At 42.1% G+C, this 26,310-nt stretch overlaps 2 protein-coding genes across 6 annotated transcripts in view; one reads left to right on the top strand and one right to left on the bottom strand.

The window, feature by feature from the left end:
• LOC109868290 (cyclin-I) overlaps positions 1-26,310 on the bottom strand; it is a 65,801-nt gene that overhangs the window by 29,395 nt on the left and 10,096 nt on the right. For 3 of the 5 annotated variants that reach the window (XM_020457731.2, XM_031803120.1, XM_031803121.1), the window contains 3 exons: positions 23,452-23,586; positions 18,931-20,119; positions 4,168-4,330 (listed from right to left, as the gene is read on the bottom strand). In XM_020457731.2, coding sequence (XP_020313320.1) covers positions 4,168-4,287 — 120 coding nt within the window. In that variant the 5' untranslated portion in view covers positions 4,288-4,330; positions 18,931-20,119; positions 23,452-23,586. Of the gene's footprint in view, positions 1-4,167; positions 4,331-10,155; positions 10,491-18,930; positions 20,120-23,451; positions 23,587-26,310 lie in introns of those variants that run through there. The other 2 variants (XM_020457730.2, XM_020457733.2) reach the window with 2 other exon arrangements.
• Positions 13,586-18,517, top strand: LOC109868291 (cyclin-G2). The gene is made up of 8 exons (XM_020457736.2): positions 13,586-13,872; positions 14,645-14,785; positions 14,962-15,102; positions 15,304-15,554; positions 16,012-16,090; positions 16,188-16,286; positions 16,659-16,861; positions 17,482-18,517. The coding sequence occupies exons 2-8, from the start codon at positions 14,681-14,683 to the stop codon at positions 17,582-17,584; spliced, it is 981 nt and encodes a 326-aa protein (XP_020313325.1). The 5' UTR covers positions 13,586-13,872; positions 14,645-14,680; the 3' UTR covers positions 17,585-18,517.

Here is a 26,310-nt window from a genome sequence, read left to right on the forward strand (position 1 = left end):
CGCCTTGTTAAAGTGACCTGAACTAGCCTTGCCCTAAAGCCACCGGGCCATTTCTCACCATTATGTCACCTTGTTAAAGTGACCTGAACTAGCCTTGCCCTAAAGCCACCGGGCCATTTCTCACCATTATGTCGCCTTGTTAAAGTGACCTGAACTAGCCTTGCCCTAAAGCCCCCGGGCCATTTCTCACCTTGTTAAAGTGACCTGAACTAGCCTTGCCCTAAAGCCACCGGGCCATTTCTCACCATTATGTCGCCTTGTTAAAGTGACCTGAACTAGCCTTGCCCTAAAGCCACCGGGCCATTTCTCACCATTATGTCGCCAAGTTAAAGTGACCTGAACTAGCCTTGCCCTAAAGCCCCCGGGCCATTTCTCACCATTATGTCGCCTTGTTAAAGTGACTCTTGCATCATTGTGAAATTAGTAGTCAGCGAGCAAAACAACCAGTCTACCAGGACCCCCTGTTATTGTCTTGACATGCTTGAATTGACTTTACTGCACTCCGTGTTTGGGACAGGCTGTGCCAGTTACTACCCCCCGTTATTTGGGACAGGCTGCGTCTGTTACTGCACTCCGTTATTTGGGACAGGCTGTGCCAGTTACTACCCCCCGTTATTTGGGATAGACTGTGCCCGTTACTACCCCCCGTTATTTGGGACAGGCTGTGCCAGTTACTACCCCCCGTTATTTGGGACAGACTGTGCCCGTTACTACCCCCCGTTATTTGGGACAGGCTGTGCCAGTTACTACCCCACGTTATTTGGGACAGGCTGTGCCCTTTACTTCCCCCCGTTATTTGGGACAGGCTGTGCCAGTTACTGCACTCCGTTATTTGGGACAGGTTCTAATCGTTACTGCAGTCCGTTTTTGGGACAGGTTGTGCCCGTTACTACCCCCCGTTATTTGGACAGGCTGTGCCCGTTACTGTAGAGGCCAGATGAGGAAGGTCAGAGTCCTCTATGTTGGAAAAGCCTCAATATCAGGCTCTGGTGGCATTGGCACTAACAGCTTTTCTTAACTGAGGAGGTTTTAAAAACAGACCGTGTCTGTTCGTTGGACTAATAACTAGGGGAGAAGTGAAAGCATGAACCTCCGCCACAGCAGGTGCTTTAGTCAATGCCCTTTTGCACTCACAAATGAAAGCAAATGCATTCTCCCCATAACTCTGACCTCAGGTGATCTAGATAGCTGGACCAAGGAAATAACCTAACAATTTCACCACCTCCATGGTCTAACATTGGCAGCAGTTAGCCTAGCGGTTAGAGGCAAGCCAGCACAAACAAAATACCTGTATGTATGCGTGTCTTTCGAAGGAGTTGGGTTAAAAGTGGAAGCCAAATTTCAGTTGGACCTTGGGTGCAATTGACCCACGCAGCAATTTTAACGACCTGCTGCTTTCTCTTTCATATTGACAACAGTATGTTGTTATGTGTTGTGGGACTCAGCTGACTGCCGGGAGATGGCTTTTTGGGCACGTACGCCTTCCACATCAGGGCTTTCAATGCACAGATACCAAGTTGATATCCCGAGGCCCATTGTGAGACTTTAAAAAAAACGCTATCTTTGACCAACAGATGCATATCTGTATTCCCAGTCATGTGAAATCCGTAGATTAGGGCCTCATTAATTTATTTTAATTGACTGATTTCCTCATATGTACTGTAACTACTAAAGGATACCAATTGGGACACAATCAAGAATTTGCTTTAACGTGACCTGAACTAGCCTTGCCCTAAAGCCACCGGGCCATTTCTCACCATTATGTCGCCTTGTTAAAGTGACCTGAACTAGCCTTGCCCTAAAGCCCCCGGGCCATTTCTCACCATTATGTCGCCTCGTTAAAGTGACTCTTGCATCATTGTGAAATTAGCAGTCAGGGAGCAAAACAACCAGTCTACCAGGACCCCCTGTTATTGTCTTGACATGCTTGAATTGACTTTACTGCACTCTGTTTTTGGGACAGGCGGTAACCGTTACTACCCCCCGTTATTTGGACAGGTTGTGCCCGTTACTACCCCCCGTTATTTGGGACAGGCAAGGCCCGTTACTGTAGAGGCCAGATGAGGAAGGTCAGAGTCCTCTATGTTGGAAAAGCCTCAATATCAGGCTCTGGTGGCATTGGCACTAACAGCTTATCTTAACTGAGGAGGTTTTAGAAACAGACCGTGTCTGTTCGTTGGACTAATAACTAGGGGAGAAGTGAAAGCATGAACCTCCGCCACAGCAGGTGCTTTAGTCAATGCCCTTTTGCACTCACAAATGAAAACAAATGCATTCTCCCCATAACTCTGACCTCAGGTGATATAGATACAGTGGGGCAAAAAATTATTTAGTCAGCCACCAATTGTGCAAGTTCTCCCACTTAAAAAGATGAGAGGCCTGTAATTTTCATCATAGGTACACTTCAACTATGACAGACAAAATGCGAGAAAAAAAATCCAGAAAATCCCATTGTAGGATTTTTTATGAATTTATTTGCAAATTATGGTGGAAAATAAGTATTTGGTCACCTACAAACCAGCAAGATTTCTGGCTCTCACAGACCTGTAACTTCTTCTTTAAGAGGCTCCTCTGTCCTCCACTCGATACCTGTATTAATGGCACGTGTTTGAACTTGTTATCAGTATAAAAGACACCTGTCCACAACCTCAAACAGTCACACTCCAAACTCCACTATGGCCAAGACCAAAGAGCTGTCAAAGGACACCAGAAACAGAATTGTAGACCTGCACCAGGCTGGAAAGACTGAATCTGCAATAGGTAAGCAGCTTGGTTTGAAGAAATCAACTGTGGGAGCAATTATTAGGAAATGGAAGACATACAAGACCACTGATAATCTCCCTCGATCTGGGGCTCCACGCAACATCTCACCGCGTGGGGTCAAAATGATCACAAGAACGGTGAGCAAAAATCCCAGAACCACACCCCCCTAGTGAATGACCTGCAGAGAGCTGGGACCAAAGTAACAAAGCCTACCGTCAGTAACACACTACGCCGCCAGGGACTCAAATTCTGCAGTGCCAGACGTGTCCCCCTGCTTAAGCCAGTACATGTCCAGGCCCGTCTGAAGTTTGCTAGAGAGCATTTGGATGATCCAGAAGAAGATTGGGAGAATGTCATATGGCCAGATGAAACCACAATATAACTTTTTGGTAAAAACTCAACTCGTCGTGTTTGGAGGACAAAGAATGCCGAGTTGCATCCAAAGAACACCATACCTACTGTGAAGCATGGGGGTGGAAACATCATGCTTTGGGGCTGTTTTTTGCAAAGGGACCAGGACGACTGATCCGTGTAAAGGAAAGAATGAATGGGGCCATGTATCGTGAGATTTTGAGTGAAAACCTCCTTCCATCAGCAAGGGCGTTGAAGATGAAACGTGGCTGGGTCTTTCAGCATGACAATGATCCCAAACACACTGCCCGGGCAACGAAGGAGTGGCTTCGTAAGAAGCATTTCAAGGTCCTGGAGTGGCCTAGCCAGTCGCTAGATCTCAACCTCATAGAACATCTTTGGAGGGAGTTGAAAGTCTGTGTTGCCCAGCAACAGCCCCAAAACATCACAGCTCTAGAGGAGATCTGCATGGAGGAATGAGCCAAAATACCAGCAACAGTGTGTGAAAACCTTGTGAGGACTTACAGAAAACGTTTGACCTCTGTCATTGCCAACAAAGGGTATATAACAAAGTATTGAGATAAACTTTTGTTATTGACCAAATACTTATTTTCCACCATCATTTGCAAATAAATTCATTAAAAATCCTACAATGTGATTTTCTGGATTTTTTCTCTCTCATTTTGTCTGTCATAGTTGAAGTGTACCTATGATGAAAAATTACAGGCCTCTCTCATCTTTTTAAGTGGGAGAACTTGCACAATTGGTGGCTGACTAAATATTTTTTTGCCCCAACGTAGCTGGACCAAGGAAATAACCTAACAATTTCACCACCTCCATGGTCTAACATTGGCAGCAGTTAGCCTAGCGGTTAGAGGCAAGCCAGCATAAAATACCTGTATGTATACGTGTCTTTCGAAGGGGTTGGGTTAAAAGTGGAAGCCAAATTTCAGTTGGACCTTGGGTGCAATTGACCCACGCAGTTATTTTAAATACCTGCTGCTTTCTCTTTCATATTGACAACAGTATGTTGTTATGTGTTGTGGGACTCACCTGACTGCCGGGAGATGGCTTTTTGGGCACGTACACCTTCCACATCAGGGCTTCCCTAGAGGCGGCCTTTTCCAAAAGAAAAGACAGCCTCTGGCTTTCCAAGGGTTCGGCAAACTTCATATTCACCCTTGGATACGCCTCCCTCCTCACTGGATACAGCTACCTGTAAATGGCAGCCAAACACACAGAAGAGAACGTGTTTTATCATCAGTCAGTGGAGTAACAGTTGTGTCTGGGAGTTCTTTATTGACTATTTTAATCTGACAGGACTACCCTCCAGTTTAGTGGAAAAGGGGCTTTTTACAAATATGCATTGAGTAGGACAAAAACAAACAAGTAGTATCACACACACACTTGCAAAGTGTTTTACAACATAGCTAGCATATGTTTTACAAGATGTTCATGAATAGTATTACGTGTAGTGAACATTAGCGTGAGCAACAATGGTAGTTGAATCGGTGGTTCGCCTTTACAATAAAATCACCCCAATTTAAACTGTTTTGAAACGTGTATTTTTTCATATATAGATAGCTATGTGTTTTAATAAAATCAACTATATATGTATCACTCTTGTCTGATGCTTTAAGCACACCGTTTGATGAAATAAGACACAAATGACTCAAGAGAGATCCAGAGATCAAGATAGCCAGAAGGAAAAAAAACTTAACCTGTCCCGACCATCCTCCTCCTACTCCTGCTGGCTTTCGCAGATTCTGCCGTTACTCTCCTGAAGTTGCCAGTAAGAGGCTACAGGAGGAGTCTGCAACTTTTCTCATGCAGAATGCAAATGTACCTTACCATTTCCTACCGATCTGGTTTCCAGTTATTGTTTTCATATGTAAATTTTTCGTAGAACAGTTTAATTTAATTTCTAATAACATCTTCGTATTTCAAAATTATTATCATGTGGTTAATCAAAATTCTATCTAAATGATAAACCTAACAAGTAACTTCTATTGCAAATGACTTTTATTTTTTAAATGTAACCTCTATTTAAACTTGTCAAGTCAGTTCAGAAATTCTTATTTACAGTGACGGCTTACCCAGGCCAAACCCGGACGATGCTGGGCCTTATTGTGCGCAGCCCTACTGGACTCTCAATCACAGCTGGATGTGATACAAACCCGGGACTGTAGTGACGCGTCTTGCACCGAGATGCAGTGCCTTAGACCGCTGCGCCAATCGGGAGCCCATTGCAACTATGTACAAATAGCCTATATAGGCAAACAAAAATATTGCAACATGCAGGTAGAAAATATTCTGATAAAAATAAATATAATATAAATCACATTGGCTAAGCATGGCCTGTCTGCAAAGAACTTGAAACACTGTATCAACTATTAACTTGGGAGTCTGGACAAAAGCAGGCACTAACAAATTTGCAACATTTAATCAAATATTCTTGGCCAGTCAGAGTTTAAGGGATCAGAAGTAATCAGATAGGTCTATTTTAATGACATTTCCATTGGATCAGAGCAGGACATTTATCCCTTGCATGCTGAGTGGTTATTAAAAAGGAAGAGACCTGGAAAGATGTTGATTTTCAAATACATTGAAGAACTATTATCATTATCAATGAATGTAAAAACAGACGTTATTTACTCGTTGTTTGAGGTGAAGTAAATGTTCCCTTTGAGAAGCTCCACGGCTCATTAGTGGTGCTGCGTTAAGACAATCAGAAATACTATCAGATCCCCAAATGGGCACATTTATATACCTACAATCGCATGCAGGCAAAGTAGCCTCTATTTCGTTGCGTATTCAGGTGTGCATCCTTACTCAACACTGACAGGAGCGCTCCAAACAAAAGACAACGACTAAACTGACAAAACTCATACAATGGAACGAAATAAACCAAAAACATGTTTCTCACTAGTGTAGTATAGGTTGCGGTAAACAGTAAAAAGACTGGAATAATAATGTATTGAATATATTACCAGCCATTACCGTAACCAAACAAACATTATAGATTAGAAAGTATAGGAATTAACTAATGTATGTAATGGAGAATTGATAAGACACTAACAAATCAAAACGCAAACAATTAAGTTATGAAACAATGAATGTGCACAGATTGGCAGGAGAGAACACATTCTGGAGAGAGAAGTGAATTCTGTCTTTAAAAAAAAATATAAAAAATTACGGTATACCTTTATTTAACTAGGCAAGTCAGTTAAGAACAAATTCTTATTGTCAATGACGGCCGAGGAACAGTGGGTTAACTGCCTGTTCAGGGTCAGCTCGGGGATTTGAACTTGCAACCTTCCGGTTACTAGTCCAACTCTCTAGTCGACTACTAGGCTACCCTGCCGCCCCAAACTTAACCACAAACCCCATTCTTCTTGGACTGTGCCATCCCTACGGCCTCCGCAATGGATTAGATCACTGAGATGCGTGCCAATAAGACAGGTGTCTATCTCGTGTGCCTTAAAACAATTTTTTCCCCGCTAATATTTGACCTCCCCCCAAAAAATATTGGTTGACCAAAAGCATAACGACCAAACAATCGTCTAGTCGACTATTTAAGAGTCAGCCCTGCAATACTCATACACTAGCAATACTCATACAGTAGGTTGACTGGTGAGCTTATTGTTGGTAATTTAACAGTGGTTTCTGAGTCCAGCAATAAGCGCTACGACATTACGATGTGTGAAAACTCTTCAGGTTTGTGTTCTGGGAGTGTCACTGAGTAGGATGATATACCCCATTTAATGGAACCAAGACGCATAGGTAAGGCCCTTCATTGTGATAGGCTGATATACCCCATTTAATAGAACCAAGACGCATAGGTAAGGCCCTTCATTGTGATAGGCTGATATACCCCATTTAATAGAACCAAGATGCATAGGTAAGGCCCTTCATTGTGATATAAGCATGACCCCAATGCAATCCTGAAGTCTGTACATCTTTACTATTGTGTCAAATTAACAAAAGTATTTTGTTTAATTTATATATTACACTTCAACCTTGTTTAGCATCATCAGTCCAATTGTGGTACAATTCCACAATTTTTCTGTTTGCATCAGTTTCAAAATGGGGAATTTTTATTTTGAAGGCTAACCTCAGACTCAACGAATTGTTGCTCACGCTAGTGATTAACACAACACATTGGTAATTGTACCTACACCATTTTAAATCGCATATCTGCCAAAATATGTTGTGATGATGATTACAGATCACGATACTGCAGCCTCTGAATGGCATGGAGAATACACAGAGCAGATTCATGATTGTCATGCTTGAACCATTATAATACAAAGAAAACAGATTGTTACCTCATATCCCCCCCCCCCCCCCCCCCCCATTGTGCTCAAATTCGTGTGCTTCTACAATTTTTTGTAGAAGAAAAAAAAAAAAATTGGTTGTCACAGAAACAAAACTAGATTTAGTTTATTCTAAATGTCTAGCATACTTTTAGAACCTTTGTTTTGAGGAAAAATTCAATTTTTGACTTGTTAGAAATATATATAAATCAATAATTCACCGTTTGTCACAGAAACATCAAACTAGGTATGATTTATTCTATAAAAATGTTGAGCATACTTTTACACCTGTTTTTTGGGAGAAAAAAAAAATAGTTTTGACTTGATAGAAATACACATCTATAAAATGCCATTTAAAGCTATAAAATCTAATGTTTTCACTGATTGTCTCAGAAAAAGTGAAAATGCATTTATTTGCAATAACTTTAAAGAAATGTTAATATACAACAAATTGCACTTGAAATTAAGTAAGACAATGTTTACATAAAGTTGCACAATGTTTACGATCTTAAATTGTATGCCAAATCAATGTTTACCATCTTAAATTGTATGCCAAATCAATGTTTACCATCTTAAATTGTATGCCAAATCAATGTTTACCATCTTAAATTGTATGCCAAATCAATGTTTACCATCTTAAATTGTATGCCAAATCAATGTTAGCATTTTTTTGTGCAGCACTTCCACATTTTAAAGCAGTTACAAGGCACAACAGTCATTTATTTATAAGTCTCTAACTTAACAGCAGAGAGGCCCCTTCCAATCATTTTCTATTTTGGCTTCGTTGAAGTCCTTCCGTGTCATTCCCAGACAAGCTGAATGGTACCACCTCTGGCACACAGAGCATTTTATCTGCAGTATTTAAAACATTAAAAAAAAACAGGTTTATAATTTATTTACATGTAAATAACAGTTCTGGAATACCCAAATTCTGTTACATGCTTTTGCAATTAGGAGACATTTTAAAATTGAATTCGATTTTTTTTTGTTCAAATCGCTAAATTGACTTTAAAGGACATGCATTTGACCACAAACCTGACAGAAGCACACATAACTGAGGTGTTAATCATCATTGAATATTCAGGCAATATTAAATCGTATAGAAATAAAAAGGCATACATTTGCACCAAAAAAACATCACACATCAATGTTGTAATATCAAACATTACAATGTCGTCAGTCTTTGAAATTCAAATCAGTTTAATCGTCACTTGTGCCAGATACATGTGTACATACCTATTACAGCGAATTTCTGTCATAGTATGTATCTCTCATCAAATGGAGCATTAGAACAAGGAGATCCCTGATTACAAAAAAAGTTAAGACAAAGTTTTATACTTCTAAATGTCTTGGAAGGATGAAACTACATGAGTTTTCATAGGCTACTGTTATAGTACACAAAGACAAACCCAGTTGGTCAGATGACCATTTCTCTAGATGATGCAAAGCACACATTGTGCAGTCTAGCTTCGCACTGAAGACTGGCAGAAAAAACAAAAAAAAAGAACACATTTTTAAATGCTTTGTTGACACATTTAAAGACACTTTGTGGAACACATAGTAGTGCTTCAAAGATAAAATATTTCCCTCACAGTTGCATACTACAGTGTTCTCTCAGTCTGTGCTATGCCCCCTTCCCACAACCTGTTATCCACCCTCTGGTATCTTTCAATACCCATGCTATACACTGTGAAATGTCCATGTTGAGCCTCTTGGTTGTCTTGATCCATCCACCAGTCTTCTTCGTTAGTCAAGCCTGACCCCTTCATCACGTAGTTTTTTCCTGTATTCTAATTTAATATGACTGAAAACGCAGAATTTTCTGCCGGGGCCCCTTCTAATAGGTTATAACAGACTCATTAGAACTTTGACCACACGCCTTCTAGATGGACTACATGCCCTCTATCAAATCAAAACTGGAATTTTTCCTCAAAACAAAAAAGGTTGTAAAAGTATGCTAGACATTTATAGAATAAATCACACCTAGTTTGAGGTTTCTTTGACAGTGAATTAGTTATTGATTTATACAGCTTTAAAATTGCATTTCGAAGATTCTATGTATTTCCATCAAATCGGAATTTTTTTATTAAGGTTAAAGTATGCTAAACATTTATAGAATAAACCATATCTATTTTTATGTTTCTGTAACAATCAATTAATTAGTTATTGATTTTTTTTACCATTTTAAAATGGATTTCGGCCAATGTCTGTTGAATGTCCGAATATAAAACCAACTTAACCTTGGCTATTCATTGTCCCAACTAGTGAAACACTCATCTTTAGTGACAACAGTGATGAGGCATTATCTCGTCTCGAGAATTTAGCAAGCCAGAAGCGTTAGTTTGTTTTCTATATAACTAGTAAAACTGACATATCTAACAATCTTTCACCCGTATAGTAAGACGTATGACCATCTAGGCTAATATTACGGTGCACAAAATCAACTCGATTACACTAGCTAGTTATGCTAACGTTTGTAAGCCAGTTACAGTAGCTGACGTATTAGCTAGTTAGCAAGCTACCGACCTAACGAGAACAGTTAACGAACACTAGCCGATTGTAAACGTTAGCTAGCTAATAAAACAACGTTTCATTAATAGGTAACGTCCATTATCCAATATCGTTTTAGTGAATACATGGAAGTTATGGCTAGAAAGAGCTAGCTATTTTATATATACACACACACAACTAGTTTATGCTAGTTAGCTAGCTATGATTAGCTTACCTCCCCTGCAAAGCTGTGGGAATCACAGTTTGACTTGGAAATCATCCGGTCCATTAAATTGAGGTAAAACAAGAGAGGTAAATAGAGTTTTGAGTTACTCCATCTTCGATTCCATGTTGTGTTTAATTTCGGGGAGAAATTGGGGGTCTTCCAAATGAAACGTATATAATAAAAAAAAATTGAACGGAATAGACATAGGTCTAACACATCCGAAAAGGACTGTGGACTCTTGAAGAAGAGAAATCGCCCCCTCCGCTCACGAGCCTGCTTCTTCTTCTTCGATGAGGTTAAAAAGCGGTTGGCATCCAATAAATGTTGCATTACCGCCACCTACTAGACTGGAATTGATTGAATAGGTAAATAAATAAAACAAAATACCCTACCATCTAACACTACACTCACACAAAATAATACATAAGTAAATAAATAAATACTCCAGTATTTAAATCAATTTAGTCCTACTTTCAGGCCAACAGCCTGAAAGGATGCGACACCACGTAAATGCTTCTTACGTCAAGTCTCGCACACCCAAATTCCTCTCTTCAGCTGCCACCACAACCTCTATTTTCTGCAATATACATTCCATCCCTGCAGTACAGTTGATAACCATTGATATAAATGCCAAAAATCCAATATATCACTTGTTGGCCTATCGATCTGTACTGGTACAGATCTACTACTCACACCACTCCTCTCAGGATCCCTCCCGCTTGACCCATCTTCCTCTACTTTCTTCACTGCCTCACCATATGACAACTTCTGTACTACTCTAACCCTGGAAACCTGAACCTGCCTCTCTCGCAAGGAACATTTCTGATCCCCAGCCCCACAAACAATTATCACAAGACCACTTCTGGTTACCCTCACCGATTCCACAGTACCCAACTCTGTTTTCACCCCACCCTGAAACCACAAATGGATCAGCAAAAAGGCAAGGGTCCACTTTTTCCAAAAACTTCACTCCAACTGTCACACTCATCTTTATCCTGACCCTCAGTGCAGGCCTCAGGCTCCGAGAACTTCACCACACCTACCACCTCCGATACTTCGCCCTCATTCATTTTAATTTCTCCTCCTATTTAACTCACTCTGCTTACATTTCTACCATTCTTCTTTAACAAACCATCTCTTTTTTTGCCCCATTTAACTGATTCAAGCTCACCCTCTTCCTCCCCCTCTCTAAAACCTCCTCTGCCTCTCTTTTCCCCTACATTCCTCCTCCGTATTCCAAGTATAAGTCTCCTTATGATAATACTGCACTTCTCCGGACATACATCTTGGTTCTAGCCTTTTTAAGGTACGCGAATTTAACCGTCTGTCACAATCTCCGTACAATCAGCGCAAACCCCTTGTGATGTAGCACTCAACAGTGCACCCCACTTGTAAAGCAGCTGTTACCTTTACCTTTTTCAATAGCTACGCAACGCTTTTCCATTTCAATTCGCTTCCATCCTGTCGCCCGCTCTTCTTCTTGCAGGTGGCATCCAATGCCTCATTCCCGCCCCCATCCAATGCCTCATTCCCACCCCCATCCAATGCCTCATTCCCGCCCCCATCCAATGCCTCATTCCCGCCCCCATCCAATGCCTCATTCCCGCCCCCATCCAATGCCTCATCCCCCCATCCATGCCTCATTCCCGCCCCCATCCAATGCCTCATTCCCGCCCCCATCCAATGCCTCATTCCCGCCCCCATCCAATGCCCCATTCCCGCCCCCATCCAATGCCTCATTCCCGCCCCCATCCAATGCCTCATTCCCGCCCCCATCCAATGCCTCATTCCCGCCCCCATCCAATGCCTCATTCCCGCCCCCATCCAATGCCTCATTTTGTGATACAAAATGAGAAAAGGGGGGAAAAACTAAAAACAAATAACTAATACAAAAAAAACCCCACTATGCCAATGGCCTGGGAGGATGGGACACCACCATTCAATACACCCTAGAACCCCACTATGCCAATGGCCTGGGAGGATGGGACACCACCATTCAATACACCCTAGAAACCCACTATGCCAATGGCCTGGGAGGATGGGACACCACCATTCAATACACCCTAGAAACCCACTATGCCAATGGCCTGGGAGGATGGGACACCACCATTCAATACACCCTAGAAACCCCACTATGCCAATGGCCTGGGAGGATGGGACACCACCATTCAATACACCCTAGAAACCCACTATGCCAATGGCCTGGGAGGATGGGACACCACCATTCAATACACCCTAGAAACCCACTATGCCAATGGCCTGGGAGGATGGGACACCACCATTCAATACACCCTAGAAACCCACTATGCCAATGGCCTGGGAGGATGGGACACCACCATTCAATACACCCTAGAAACCCACTATGCCAATGGCCTGGGAGGATGGGACACCACCATTCAATACACCCTAGAAACCCACTATGCCAATGGCCTGGGAGGATGGGACACCACCATTCAATACACCCTAGAAACCCACTATGCCAATGGCCTGGGAGGATGGGACACCACCATTCAATACACCCTAGAAACCCAATATGCTATATAAACAAAGCTGTATAACCCTTCTGAAGTCAAATCTCGTATACTCCAGGGTATACTCAGGGCCCCTCAAGTGGCGCAGTGGTCTAAGGCACTGCATCTCAGTGCTAGAGGCGTCACTACAGACCCTGGTTGGAATCCAGGCTGTATCACATCCGGCCGTGATTGGGAGTCCCATAGGGCGGAGCACAATTGGCCCAGCGTCGTCCGGATTAGGGTTTGACCGGGGTAGGCCGCCATTGAAAATGTGAATTTGTTCTTAACTGACTTGCCTAGTTAAATCAAAATATATATAATTCTCGGCAGCTGCCACCACATCTATATTCTGTGGCTTATGTTACATTTCTGCGTTACAGTTGATAACCATTGCTATGAATGCTAAGAAGCCAACCTCACTGAAGCATATCACTCGTTGGCCTATCCATCTGTGATGACACAGATCGCCCCAGATAAAACCAGGTTATTGTGTGATGTGCAGGAACAGAAATACATTTCCAATTTATCTTGGCCAGGTCGCAGTTGTAAAAGAGAACTTGTTCTCAACTAGCTTACACAGTAAAAAAAATATTTTTTAAATGAAATTTAAAAAAAATTCTTGACTATAACAGTATTCTGATAAATTCCCCTAGTCACCGCTGAACCAATGTCCAAATACTCTGATAACAGGACCAGAAAAAACAATATGGTAGTTAAAAATGTTATGCCCTACAATCTGAGTTAATTATTTCAAATCACTCGTCAGTAAAAGGGTTTGTCCAGGCATCCAATAGAACTGAAGAATTTTGGGCGGACTATTTGAACGGGCAAAAGAATGAGAAAGATGATTGGCCCGTGGAATTGTCAGTATCGAGCTGGTCGAGAACACAGCATACTAAACTCTTTTTTTTTAAACCATAAGAAACGTTAAACAAAACGTTAAATAATACAGCATTGATTTGTGTAGGACTATCAACTCTTGAATTGAATAATTAAAATCAATACTTTATAGTAGTAAAGCCACAAAAGAAGGCAGACCTTTCTCGATAAATCAAGCCAAGATGGATACCGTACGTGATTGGCTACCGTGGCATTGACGTCAGTTTCTGGGTGCGGAAACTCTCAACAACAAAAAGAAAGACTAGAGACAGTAAAGAGGAACAAACAGAAGAGGTTAGGACCGTAGAAAATGTCGATATAACTAACATTACAGGTAATTATATACAGTTTTCACATTGCAGATGCAGGGAAATTGAATAAATGGAAGTAATTGTGAATATTACTGGGTGTTGTAAAACCTTATTTTATTATCCATTACAGTAAAAAATAAATAGCTTCCTGGAGGATTAACGTAACATTTTTTTATATCAAGCTTATGATTTTAAAACTATACTAATCTGTTTGGTCTTGCCTTTCATGCTTGTCGAGGAAATTGGCATATTACTTCGACAAATTTTTATTTACCGTTTGCAAGTTAACGTTACAGTATCGTGTCTTTATTTATCGTCTCTAACGTTGACTCGCACAGCTCTTCGCTCAACCATTATTTTTTTTACTCAAACAAATTGCCTTTTAAATCACCAGCCTGGTAGTCAACCCGTTTTTAAAATCAGACACATTTGATGTGGAGTGTTAACTGAAATGAAAAAAAAAATCGCAACTATTGCCAGCTAAGGCACTGCTTCCTAGGCAAGAACAAGACTCCGACCCCCTTCCCGTCGACGATTTGAAGCACAGCTAATGGTTTCAAGCTTGTTTTTGATGTAAATGTCTTGAGTACCTCACGAAATTTGTGATCATGTTTACGATTTTACACCGAGAAATCCACAATTAGATTCGTTTTGTGTTATGATTAAGTAGGCGTTAACCTAAGAAATCTGACACCGAATCCCAGCTGAGGCAAACCTTGACCGGGTGAACAAATGTAGGGCGGACAAATATTTACTAACATCACACTCCGTCTTGTTTTTTTTTGTTTTTTACAGCGAAAGACATTCAGATTGCTGTAACCGAGTCCAGACATGGAAACTGTGAAACTTATGAGAGAGTTGATAGCCAATTTTGAACAGGAGAGGAATTATCTTCCGAAGGAAACAGGACTCCGCTTAATCGAATCGACTGGAGAGGTAGTCTGCAGTACAGTAGCTAAATATAAATGTTGTTCACATGATCGATATGAATCCCTAAACATAAAACAAATTGGTCCATAACGCCTTACACTAATACACATTGTAAATGCCTAAAATCTTACTGTTGCATACTGTAAGGAAATAATATTTTATCTTGATCTTATTAATTACAGAATGACAGCAGGGGAATATCAGCTAAATGTAGGGACACCAAAGTGGAGGACCTCTGGAGCCTGACTAGTTTCTTTGGGTACAGTACACAGACTTTCGTTCTGGCAGTCAACCTGTTGGATCGATTCCTGGCCACGATGAAGGTAAGATGAAGACTCAATCAAGAGCACATTTTTTTTAGTAATTTCAACATACTCTACAGCTAATTAGCAATAAGGTTGACACGTGTTCTACATTTCTTTTGATGACAAAGAGATAACTACAAATATAAAGGGAATTGCTGTGAGTAATAGCCTGTCCCCATTTCCACTAATTCCAAGCTTTTGTGCGTCTCTCCTCTTCAGGTCCAACCCAAATATCTAGCTTGCGTCGGCATCAGCTGCCTCCACATCGCAGCCAAAGCAGTCGAAGAGGATTGTAACTTGTCTTCCACCAATGAGCTTATTCGTATCAGCCAGTGCAAGTTTACGGTCTCGGACCTCACTCGCATGGAGAAGATCGTTTCAGAGAAACTCAACTTCCAACTCAAAACCATCACAGCCTTAACGTTTTTGCACCTATACCACGGAATCACAAGCGCCCATACCTCAGACCTGTAAGAATCCATTATAAAAAATATATTACAATTCACCGAGCAATCAACCCCATTTGGAAGGTGGTAATAGTGTGACATAATTAACTTGGACAACTGGGGTGGCAGAGTAGCCTAGTGGTTAGAGCGTTGGACTAGTAACCGGAAGTTTGCAAGTTCAAACCCCAAGCTGTCGTTCTGCCCCTGAACAGGCAGTTAACCCACTGTTCCTAGGCCGTCATTGAAAATAAGAATTTGTTCTTAACTGACTTGCCAGGTTAAATAAAGGGAGAAAAAAAATAACTAGACATGTACTTATTATAGTCCTGACTGGAAGTAGGACGATGGTTTTAACTATTCTCACTGGACATGATCAACATGGTGTCCATTCCACCATAACAAATTAAATTATGTAACAGATAGCCCTGACACCTTGTTTTCACACCCTGATTGGTTCTAATATGTAATTTAACCTTTACAGGAAGGAAGCCCTGAATCTCGACATACTAGAGGTCCAGCTCAAAGCCTGTCTCTGCCGGATCGCGTTCTCCAAAGCTAAAGTAACCATTTACCCCAGAGAGTCCATGAGATGTTACATATTTCAGGAGACCTCTTGGCAGCTGCAGTCTAACTTGATGCATTTTTCTTCTCTTCCAGCCGTCAGTCTTGGCCCTGTCACTCCTCACTCAGGAGATTGAAGCCATGCAGTCTGTTGATATGTTAGAAATAGCACATCATGTTCAAAGACATCTCAAGGTAAACCCATTTATACACTCGTTAGAACATCCTTGAAGCTTTATCACATAGATAAGGATTACATCCTTTGTTTTAAAACAGCAGTAACCCGGTGTTAACTGTCAAATTCGTACACAAAATAAACCTATTTTTCCCCCTGGAACCATCTCTGAATATTGTATGCCCTACAACCCTAGTCCAAAAGGTTTCACATGACAACTGGCACGGTTATGGAAAGATATAAAAAATAAAAGCTTTCACATTCCCCGGCCTCATGTTCCCAGCTGCTATCCTTTTACAACGCCTGGGATCCATCCCAAAAGGGTTTCTGCTGACCCAGTCTATTATGTAACCCGGTGTCCAATGTTACGATGCCCTGGTCGTCTTTTACAGATCACTGACGTTGAGCTGCTACACTGGAAAGGACTAGTGGCCAAGTGTATGTCCGAATACTCTTCTCCCGAATGTAGCAAACCCAACAATAAAAAGCTTGTCTGGATCGTGTCGAGAAGGACAGCTCAGAATCTTCACACCAGCTACTACAGCGTCCCTGAACTGCCAACCATTCCTGAGGACTGCTGGGATCAGGGTGAAAGGTATACAGGACTATATGTCTGTAGAGAAACATGTGTATCAAACATTCTACCATATGTACATTCTGTTAGAAGGCAGTCAAACAAGTCTACTATACGACAACGGGGAAGAAGTATGGAAAATCCCCTGAATAACAGAAGTAGGGAAATCTCCAGCCACACACACATTTAAGCCCCACCCTCTCCACTGTTTTGTTCAGAGGTTGACCACTCCTACTGTCTGGTTTCAGTTGTTATATTATTCCCATGGCTTGTATGGTATGGGTGGGGGGGGGTTCCATACAATCAGCCACGTCATAGGCTAACTGGTTGCGTCAGTTAGCCTATCAGAAGAGACCCATCCTCGTCCTGCTCTCGTATCACTAACTAACCCACATACTTAATGTCTGAGTGTTGTAAGTGACTTCTGTCATGTCCTACTCCTACCTAGCAACAATAGTTCCCATAACAGCTCAACCACAACATTACACAACCAGCTAAAGCTCCACATAAGACTTGGGATGGGTCTTGTAGTCAAACAATTAATGAAAAGGGATGAAATTACATTGGATAACTGCAAACAGGATAAAAGACGAACTAAGGAATATTGTGAATTTTACCAGTTTTTCTTCTTGTTTTTCCAGTGAAGATTCATGTGAAGACATGAGTTCGGGGGAGGAGAGCCTGGGCAGTTCCCTGGGCTCTGACGCGGAGGGGCCTTACTTCCCTCGAAACTTCCTCTGCTAAAAACCCCACAACAAATACCTCCTAGACCAAAGCCCTCGAGGGAGCCACTGTGCCTGGGTTACATAACCACCTTTTCTAATGCAGGGTCGTGCTCATTTAATTCAAAACGTAGCTTAACGTTTTACAACAGTTAAACAAGCGGTCATTGGGCACGTTCAGACTTGTCCCTCCCTGTGACGGCCTATTTTGTTCATAGTGAATACGAACCAGAAAATAGCTTCTCTATATACCGTAGTAAATGTTTGTTAGCCTTCTATTAGGGGCTACCAGTGTGGCTCATTACAGAAAACCAATCAATATACAGCGTATTTTTAAAGCTAACAACAAACATACAGAAATGTGAGAGTTTGCACAATCCTGAAGACAGGCAGCTAAATTAAATTTCTGTAGTGTGGTGCATGTTTGGATTTGTCTCACATTCCAGCCACTATATATATCTGTCCCAAATGGCACCCTCTATAGTGCACTACTTTTGACCAGAGCCCTGTGTGTCCTGGTCAGAAGTAGTGCACTAGAAAGGGAAATAAGGTGCCATTTGGTGAAAACACTTCTCTGAAGTGGCTGGATTTGTCTCACATTAACCTGGTTAAAAACTTACTTTGCCCAGTTTCTGTATAACGAATTGACTGGGCTGGTTAGTGTTAAACTGTAAAAGCCAAAGTCTGTTTCTCCTATTAAGAGTGTGTGTGACTATGATCTTGTTAAACTTCAATGTGCCAATGTGTTGGCTGTGGGTTCTTAAATTATTTGGATTGTATGTATGTGAGAAAGATAATGTATATGATGTCATGAATGTACAAAACTGTTTTAAAAAAAATGTAAATTTGTAAAAATGTACAAAAAAAAAAAGCATTGTGAATAGTACCTTTGTAGATATGAACTTATTTTTGCCTGTGAGCTATGACAAAACATTAAAATACTATTTTGAAATCACTATTTAGTCTTCTTTTAATGTTGCCCATCAGAAATAGTACACTACATTTGATTTAGTTGGGTTACACCTGTATTGGCCTCGTCTATATGAACAGTGACTGGCAAAAAGGACGCCCTGGGGCAATACATTTTCTTAAAATTAAAACGATGCTTTAGAATTTCCAAGAAACCTCTTGAAACTGAAGCCAATTCACACTTCAGTTCTGGCACATGACCTCAGTTGGTCAACCAAACCATTCTGCTTCAGTCAGAGAAAACAATATTGAACACAAGATGAAAAATAAGATTAATTTAGTGAAGCTAGCTCTTGATTTCTAGAATATCCCAGAAATCTCCCAATAGACATCAGTCCTGGCACAAAAACCCCCCCACATGAAATCACTCAACCAAATCAAAAGTTAAAGAGAACTTGCCATAGTTTCATCCATCATCTGGTTTGAAAAGGAACCAATACTGAGGTCAGAGACCCATGCCAGACTTCTTCCGTTTAGGTTGTGAGGAGGTTAGGAAGGATAGCTCCTCTGAGGCAGAGATGGAAAAAGCTGAGAGGACTATAGCTGCTGTCATTGAAGCCTCCACAGGTTCCTGAGATCCCCCCCAAAAAATAATAATCCTGAGGCCTCTTCTAGGCTGCCACCACCGTCCTCAAAATGAACGCTGAGGTTAAGAGTCCAAACCTTCCGTTGTCAAGGGCGATAGACCACTAACTGTGTAGGGTTTGGAACTAGTTAACTGCTTGTGTAATGTAGTGGGCTAGGAGAGGCAACTACTGGCCTGCTTGTTGGGTATAGTTAGCTGTGAACTTCTGGGGTGTAAAAAGGGACTGGGGGGGGGGGGTGAACTACTACCGAGTGGCCTATGGAGGTGTAGTGGGCTGTCAGAGCCATCTCCTACCGGGCTGGTAGTGTGCTGGGGGAGGAAACTACTCAGCTGGTGTAGTGGGCTGTCAGAGCCATCTCCTACCGGGCTGGTAGTGGGCTGGGGGAGGAAACTACTCAGCTGGTATAGTGGGCTGTCAGAGCCATTTCCTACCGGGCTGGTAGTGGGCTGGGGGAGGAAACTACTCAGCTGGTATAGTGGGCTGTCAGAGCCATTTCCTACCGGGCTGGTAGTGGGCTGGGGGAGGAAACTACTCAGCTGGTATAGTGGGCTGTCAGAGCCATCTCCTACCGGGCTGGTAGTGGGCTGGGGGAGGAAACTACTCAGCTGGTATAGTGGGCTGTCAGAGCCATCTCCTACCGGGCTGGTAGTGGGCTGGGGGAGGAAACTCCTCAGCTGGTATAGTGGGCTATGAACTACTAAACTAAGTTCCCTATGATGTATAGTGGGCTGGGACAGACAACTACCAAACTTCCCCAGTAGTGTAGTGGGCTGGGACAACTGAATTCCTACGATGTGTAGTGGGCTGTGAGATCCTGGTCTGTTTCTGTGGTGTAGGTGTGGTAACCCTCGCTGTCCCCGGGTCAAACGGCGCATCCCACTTGGTGTCGTAGCCGTTTGTGGCCAAACGGTCTCTGTCGACCAACCGGAGATAGACAGGCGCTTTGTCCGCGTCTGATTGGTGAAACGGCATGATAGATGTATCGACCCGTTTGTCTCCACCTTCAAATCAAAATCAAAAGTTTGAATTCATATATATATATATATATATATATATAAGACTACCACATATCAGTCACGGCAAGTAGAAACAAGTTCCTCAATGAGCGTAAAGCAGTGATCAGCTGAATAATGATCTTACATTTTTCCCCAATTGGGACATTTGTAGTGCAGTCTGGGTAAGAAAGAAAGAAAGGAAATGTACATTAAAAGTCCAAAACACCTACATTTTGGAAACAGATAACTAAAAATGGGATTTTAATGTGCTAAAGAAGAATTAAAACTAAAAGTACCTTCTCCAGACGTGTAAACACATTTCACCGATGGTTGATTTAGTCATGGACAGTTACATCTCACCATGTCACCTACACTGGAGGTGCAGTGTAATGTGTTGTTTTACAGGGTCAGTCATAGGTGTTGTTTTACAGGGTCAGTCACAGTAGTACGATAGGTGTTGTACTACAGGGTCAGTCACAGTAGTACGATAGGTGTTGTACTACAGGGTCAGTCACAGTAGTACGATAGGTGTTGTACTACAGGGTCAGTCACAGTAGTACGATAGGTGTTGTTTTACAGGGTCAGTCACAGTAGTACGATAGGTGTTGTTTTACAGGGTCAGTCACAGTAGTACGATAGGTGTTGTTTTACAGGGTCAGTCACAGTAGTACATTAGGTGTTGTTTTACAGGGTCAGTCACAGTAGTACGATAGGTGTTGTTTTACAGGGTCAGTCACAGTAGTACGATAGGTGTTGTTTTACAGGGTCAGTCACAGTAGTACGATAGGTGTTGTACTACAGGGTCAGTCACAGTAGTACGATAGGTGTTGTACAGGGTCAGTCATAGGTGTTGTTTTACAGGGTCAGCCATAGTAGTATGATAGGTGTTGTACAGGGTCAGTCATAGGTGTTGTTTTACAGGGTCAGCCATAGTAGTATGATAGGTGTTTTACAGGGTCAGTCACAGTAGTACGATAGGTGTTGTTTTACAGGGTCAGTCACAGTAGTACGATAGGTGTTGTTTTACAGGGTCAGTCACAGTAGTACGATAGGTGTTGTTTTACAGGGTCAGTCACAGTAGTACGATAGGTGTTGTTTTACAGGGTCAGTCACAGTAGTACGATAGGTGTTGTTTTACAGGGTCAGTCACAGTAGTACGATAGGTGTTGTTTTACAGGGTCAGTCACAGTAGTACGATAGGTGTTGTTTTACAGGGTCAGTCACAGTAGTACGATAGGTGTTGTACTACAGGGTCAGTCACAGTAGTACGATAGGTGTTGTACTACAGGGTCAGTCACAGTAGTACGATAGGTGTTGTACAGGGTCAGTCATAGGTGTTGTTTTACAGGGTCAGCCATAGTAGTATGATAGGTGTTGTACAGGGTCAGTCATAGGTGTTGTTTTACAGGGTCAGCCATAGTAGTATGATAGGTGTTGTACAGGGTCAGTCATAGGTGCTGTTTTACAGGGTCAGCCATAGTAGTATGATAGGTGTTGTTTTACAGGGTCAGCCATAGTAGTATGATAGGTGTTTTACAGGGTCAGTCACAGTAGTACGATAGGTGTTGTTTTACAGGGTCAGTCAGTAGTATGATAGGTGTTGTTTTACAGGGTCAGTCATAGGTGTTGTTTTACAGGGTCAGTCATAGGTGTTGTTTTACAGGGTCAGCCATAGTAGTACAGCGCCCCGGAGCACATTAGGGTTAAGCGTCTTGCTCAAGGGCAGATCAACATTTTTAACATAACATCCTTTGGGACAAGTGAACAGTAACATCCCATAAACAGACATAATTTGGGAACAATGTGTTGCTTCCAGCCTCTCGTCTGTAAGGTGCATTTGGGAAAGTATTCAGACCCCTTCACTTTTCCCACAATTTATTACGTTAAAGCCTTATTATAAAATGTCTTAAACATTACCTAGTCAATCTATGCACAAAACCCCATTAATGACAAACTGAAAACAGGGGTTGATATTTTTTGCAAATTTATACAAAATGAAAAACAGAAGTACTGTATTTACATTAGTATTCAGACCCTTTGCTATGAGATTTGAAATTGTGCTTCCTGTTTCCATTGATCATCCTTGAGATGTTTCTACAACTTGATTGGAGTCCATCTGTGGTAAATTCAATTGATTGGACATGATTTGTAAAGGCACACACCTGTCTATATAAAGGTCCCACAGTTGACAGTGCATGTCAGAGCAAAAACCAAGCCATGAGGTCGAAGGAATTGTCAGTAGAGCTCCAAGACAGGATTGTGTCGAGGCACAGATCTGGGGAAGGGTACCAAAACATTCTGCAGCATTGAAGGTTCCCAAAGAACACAGTGGCCTCCGTCATTCTTAAATGAAAGCTCTGACCGAGCTCCAGAGTTCCTCTGTGGAGATGGGAGAACCTTCCAGAAGGACAGCCATCTCTGCAGCACTCCACCAATCAGGTCTTTATGGTCGAGTGGCCAGACAAAAGACACTCAGTAAAAGGCACATGACAGCCTGCTTAGATTTTGCCAAAAGGCACCTAAAGGACTCTCAGACCACGAGGTTCTGGTCTGATGAAACCAAGATTGAACTCTTTGGCCTGAATGAGAAGGGTCATATCATGAGATAACCTGGCATCATCCCTACGGTGAAGCATGGTGGTGGCAGCATCATGTTGTGGGGATGTTTTTCAGCAGTAGGGACTGGGAGGCTAGTCAGGTTCGAGGCAAAGATGAACAGTGCAAAGTACAGAGAGATCCTTGATGAAAACAGGCTTCAGAGCGCTCAGAACCTCAGACTGGGGTGAAGGTTCACCTTCCAACAGGACAACGGCCCTAAGCACACAGCCAAGACAAGGCAGAAGTGGCTTGGGGTCAAGTCTCCGAATGAACTTGAGTGGCCCAGCCAGAACCCGGATTTGAACCTGATCGAACATCTCTGGAGAGACCTGAAAATAGCTGTGCAGCAACGAATCCCCATCCAACCTGACAGAGCTTGAGAGGATCTGCAGAGAAGAATGGGAGAAACTCCTCAAATACAGGTGTGCCAAGCTTGTAGCTTCATACACAAGAAGACCTGATGCTGTAGTCGCTGCAAAAGGTCAACAAAATACTGAGTAAAGGATCTGAATACTTATGGAAATTTAATATTTTTGTGATGTCATTTCAGGGGTATTGTGTCATTTCGGGGGTATTGTGTGGAGATTGAGGGGAAAAAAAACTATTTAAGAATAAGTCTGTAAGGTAACTAAATGTGGAAAAAAGTCCAGGGGTCTGAATACTTCCTGAATGCACTGTATGTGTGTAACAACTCATCTCTTAGACAAAATGTACAACAACACACCAACTCCTGTCCTTACCAGCAGCAGACATGGCTAGTCTATTCTGGGTGTGGTGCAGCCGGAGTGAGTTAGACAAGCAGGTGTCCCAAGGCGGTCTCTGGTGCTGAGCAGGGCCAAAAGGTGGGCCTCTGACGCAGCCTCTCTCCCTACCACCTGGAGAACCAGACATTACAGAAAGACAGACGTCGCGTTTATCATTTACGGGCAGTGAGACAGTTTACCTGTACATACTGTATTCCATCAGTGTTGATCATCACAGTGAAACAGACAGCCCTGGGTTCAAAATGGTATTTGTTTTCTAATTTAACCTTTTACAAGTTTACACAACGATATGAAAACGTAACAACGGCAACGATGTTACTGAGTTACAGTTCATATATAAAGGAAATCAGTCAATTGAAATAAATTCATGAGGCTCTAATCTATGGATTTCACATGACTGGGAATACAGATATACATGCAACAGAAACCAGTCAGTATCTGGTGTGAACACCATTCGCCTCATGCAGTGTGATCTCCTTCACATCGAGTTGATCAGGCTCTTGATTGTGGAATGTTGTCCCACTCCTCTTCAATGGCTGTGTTTAGTTACTGGATAGTAACTGGACCATACTGTCGTACACAACGATCCAGAGCATCCCAAACATGCTCAGTGGGGTGACATATCTGGTGAGTAGGAAGGCCATGGAAGAACTGGGACATTTTCAGCTTCCAGGAATTGTGTACAGATCCTTGTGACATGTTTCAGCATGATAATGCACTGCCCCACGGGGTGATGACAGAGGAATGATACAACAATGGGTCTCAGGATCTCGTCACAGTATCTCTGTGCATTCAAACTGCTAATCAATAAAAACGCAATTGTGTTCGTTGTCCGTAGCTTATACCTGCCCATAACCCCACCATGGGGAACTCTGTTCAGCAAACGACTCGCCCACACGACGCTATCCTCGCTGGCTGCCATCTGCCTGGTACAGTTGAAAACCATGATTCATCCGTGAACAGTACACGTCTCCTGTGTGCCAGTGGCCATCGAAGGTGAACATTTGCCCACTGAAGTCGGTTACGACGGCAAACTGCAGTCAGGTCAAGACCCGGTGAGGACAATTAGCATGCAGATGAACTTCCGAGACAGTTTTTGACAGTTGGTGCAGAAATGATTTGGATGTTCAAACCCAGTCATTAGCTGTCCGGGTGTCAGACGAAGAAGCCGGATGTGGAGGACGTGGTTTACACATGGCATGCGGTTGTGAGGCTGGTTGGACTTAATGCCACATTCTCGAAAACGAGATCGGTAGAGAAATGAACATGAAGTTCTCTGGCAACAGCTCTGGTGGACATTCCTGCAGTCAGTATGTAAATTGCACACTCCCTCAAAACATCTGTGTTGTGTGACTAAACTGCATATTTTAGCATGGCCTTTTGTCCCCAGCACAAGGTGCACCTGTGTAATGACGATGCTGTTTAATCAGCTTCTTGATATGCCACAGGTGTATAGATTATCTTGGCAAAGGAGAAATGCTCACTAACTGGTATGTAAACAATGTGTGTATGGAAAATTTCCTGAATATTTTATTTCAGCTCATGAAACCAACACTTTACATGTTGCGCTTATATTTTTTGTTTGTTCAGTGTTATACCATTTGAATACAGGTTCTGCAGTAAGACTGGTTTGTCAGCAATGGCCTGAAGGACATGATTCACTCAAAACACAAGACAAACCCATTGAATTCAAATGAAACAGAATACTGTAGCAGCAACACTTCCTGAGATCTGAGAGCTCAACCAAGTGAGGGGAGTCATTTACTAATTAGTGACCTTAATTCATTAATCAAGTACAAGCGAGGAGCTTAATCCCGCAGACGCTCGGCCCTCCGCGGAATGAGTTTTGACACGTGCCGTTTAGCCTTCTCCCTCTAGAACGGACGATCGGCATCTAGCGATCAGTCACAAAGCGAGCGATGACAGGGGACACTGCTGGTTTGTCAGTCCGCTGTCTGTCCCGACTCTCAGTACCCGTGTTATTTTTTGTAGAAGAGCATGATGCATCTTAAATCGTCTCCTGTGAGTGAATTTACACATCCCATGTAACGTAATGAGTTGAAATACATCATTAATCATTAATGTAGTTTATTTATTGTTATTATTGCTGTTATTTTTTATGTCATTTATTTTCTTATCCGTGTTTTGAATCAAATGTTTTTTGTGGCAAATACAACAGGTGTATAAATTACAACAGGTGTATAAATTACAACAGGTGTATAAATTACAACAGGTGTATAAATTACAACAGGTGTATAAATTACAACAGGTGTATAAATTACAACAGGTGTATAAATTACAACAGGTGTATAATTACAACAGGTGTATAATTACAACAGGTGTATAAATTACAACAGGTGTATAAATTACAACAGGTGTATAAATTACAACAGGTGTATAAATTACAACAGGTGTATAAATTACAACAGGTGTATAAATTACAGCTTACTAAACTTTATTTACTTAACAAAGTATAAGTTACAGTCAAATGCTTACTTAAACTTTATTTACTTTACAAGCCCTTAACCAGTTAAGAAAAACTAAAGTAAAATATTTAATTAAAAAAAAAGAGGCTATATACAGGTGGTACAGGTAAGTAGAGTTAATTTGTACATCTAGGTAGGGGTGAAGCGACTATGCATTGATAAACAGGGGGGGGGGGGGGGGGGTCAATGTAAATAGTCTGGGTGGCCATTTGATTAGTTGTTCAGCAGTCTCATGGCTTGGAGGGGGGGGGGGGGGGGGGGGGGGGGGTGTAGAAGCTGTTAAGGAGCCTTTTGGCCCTCTACTTGGTGTCCTGGTACCGCTTGCCGTGCGGGAGCAGAGAAAACACTA

The sequence above is a fragment of the Oncorhynchus kisutch genome, linkage group LG23 (assembly GCF_002021735.2).
Source record: "Oncorhynchus kisutch isolate 150728-3 linkage group LG23, Okis_V2, whole genome shotgun sequence".
Taxonomy (NCBI): domain Eukaryota; kingdom Metazoa; phylum Chordata; class Actinopteri; order Salmoniformes; family Salmonidae; genus Oncorhynchus; species Oncorhynchus kisutch.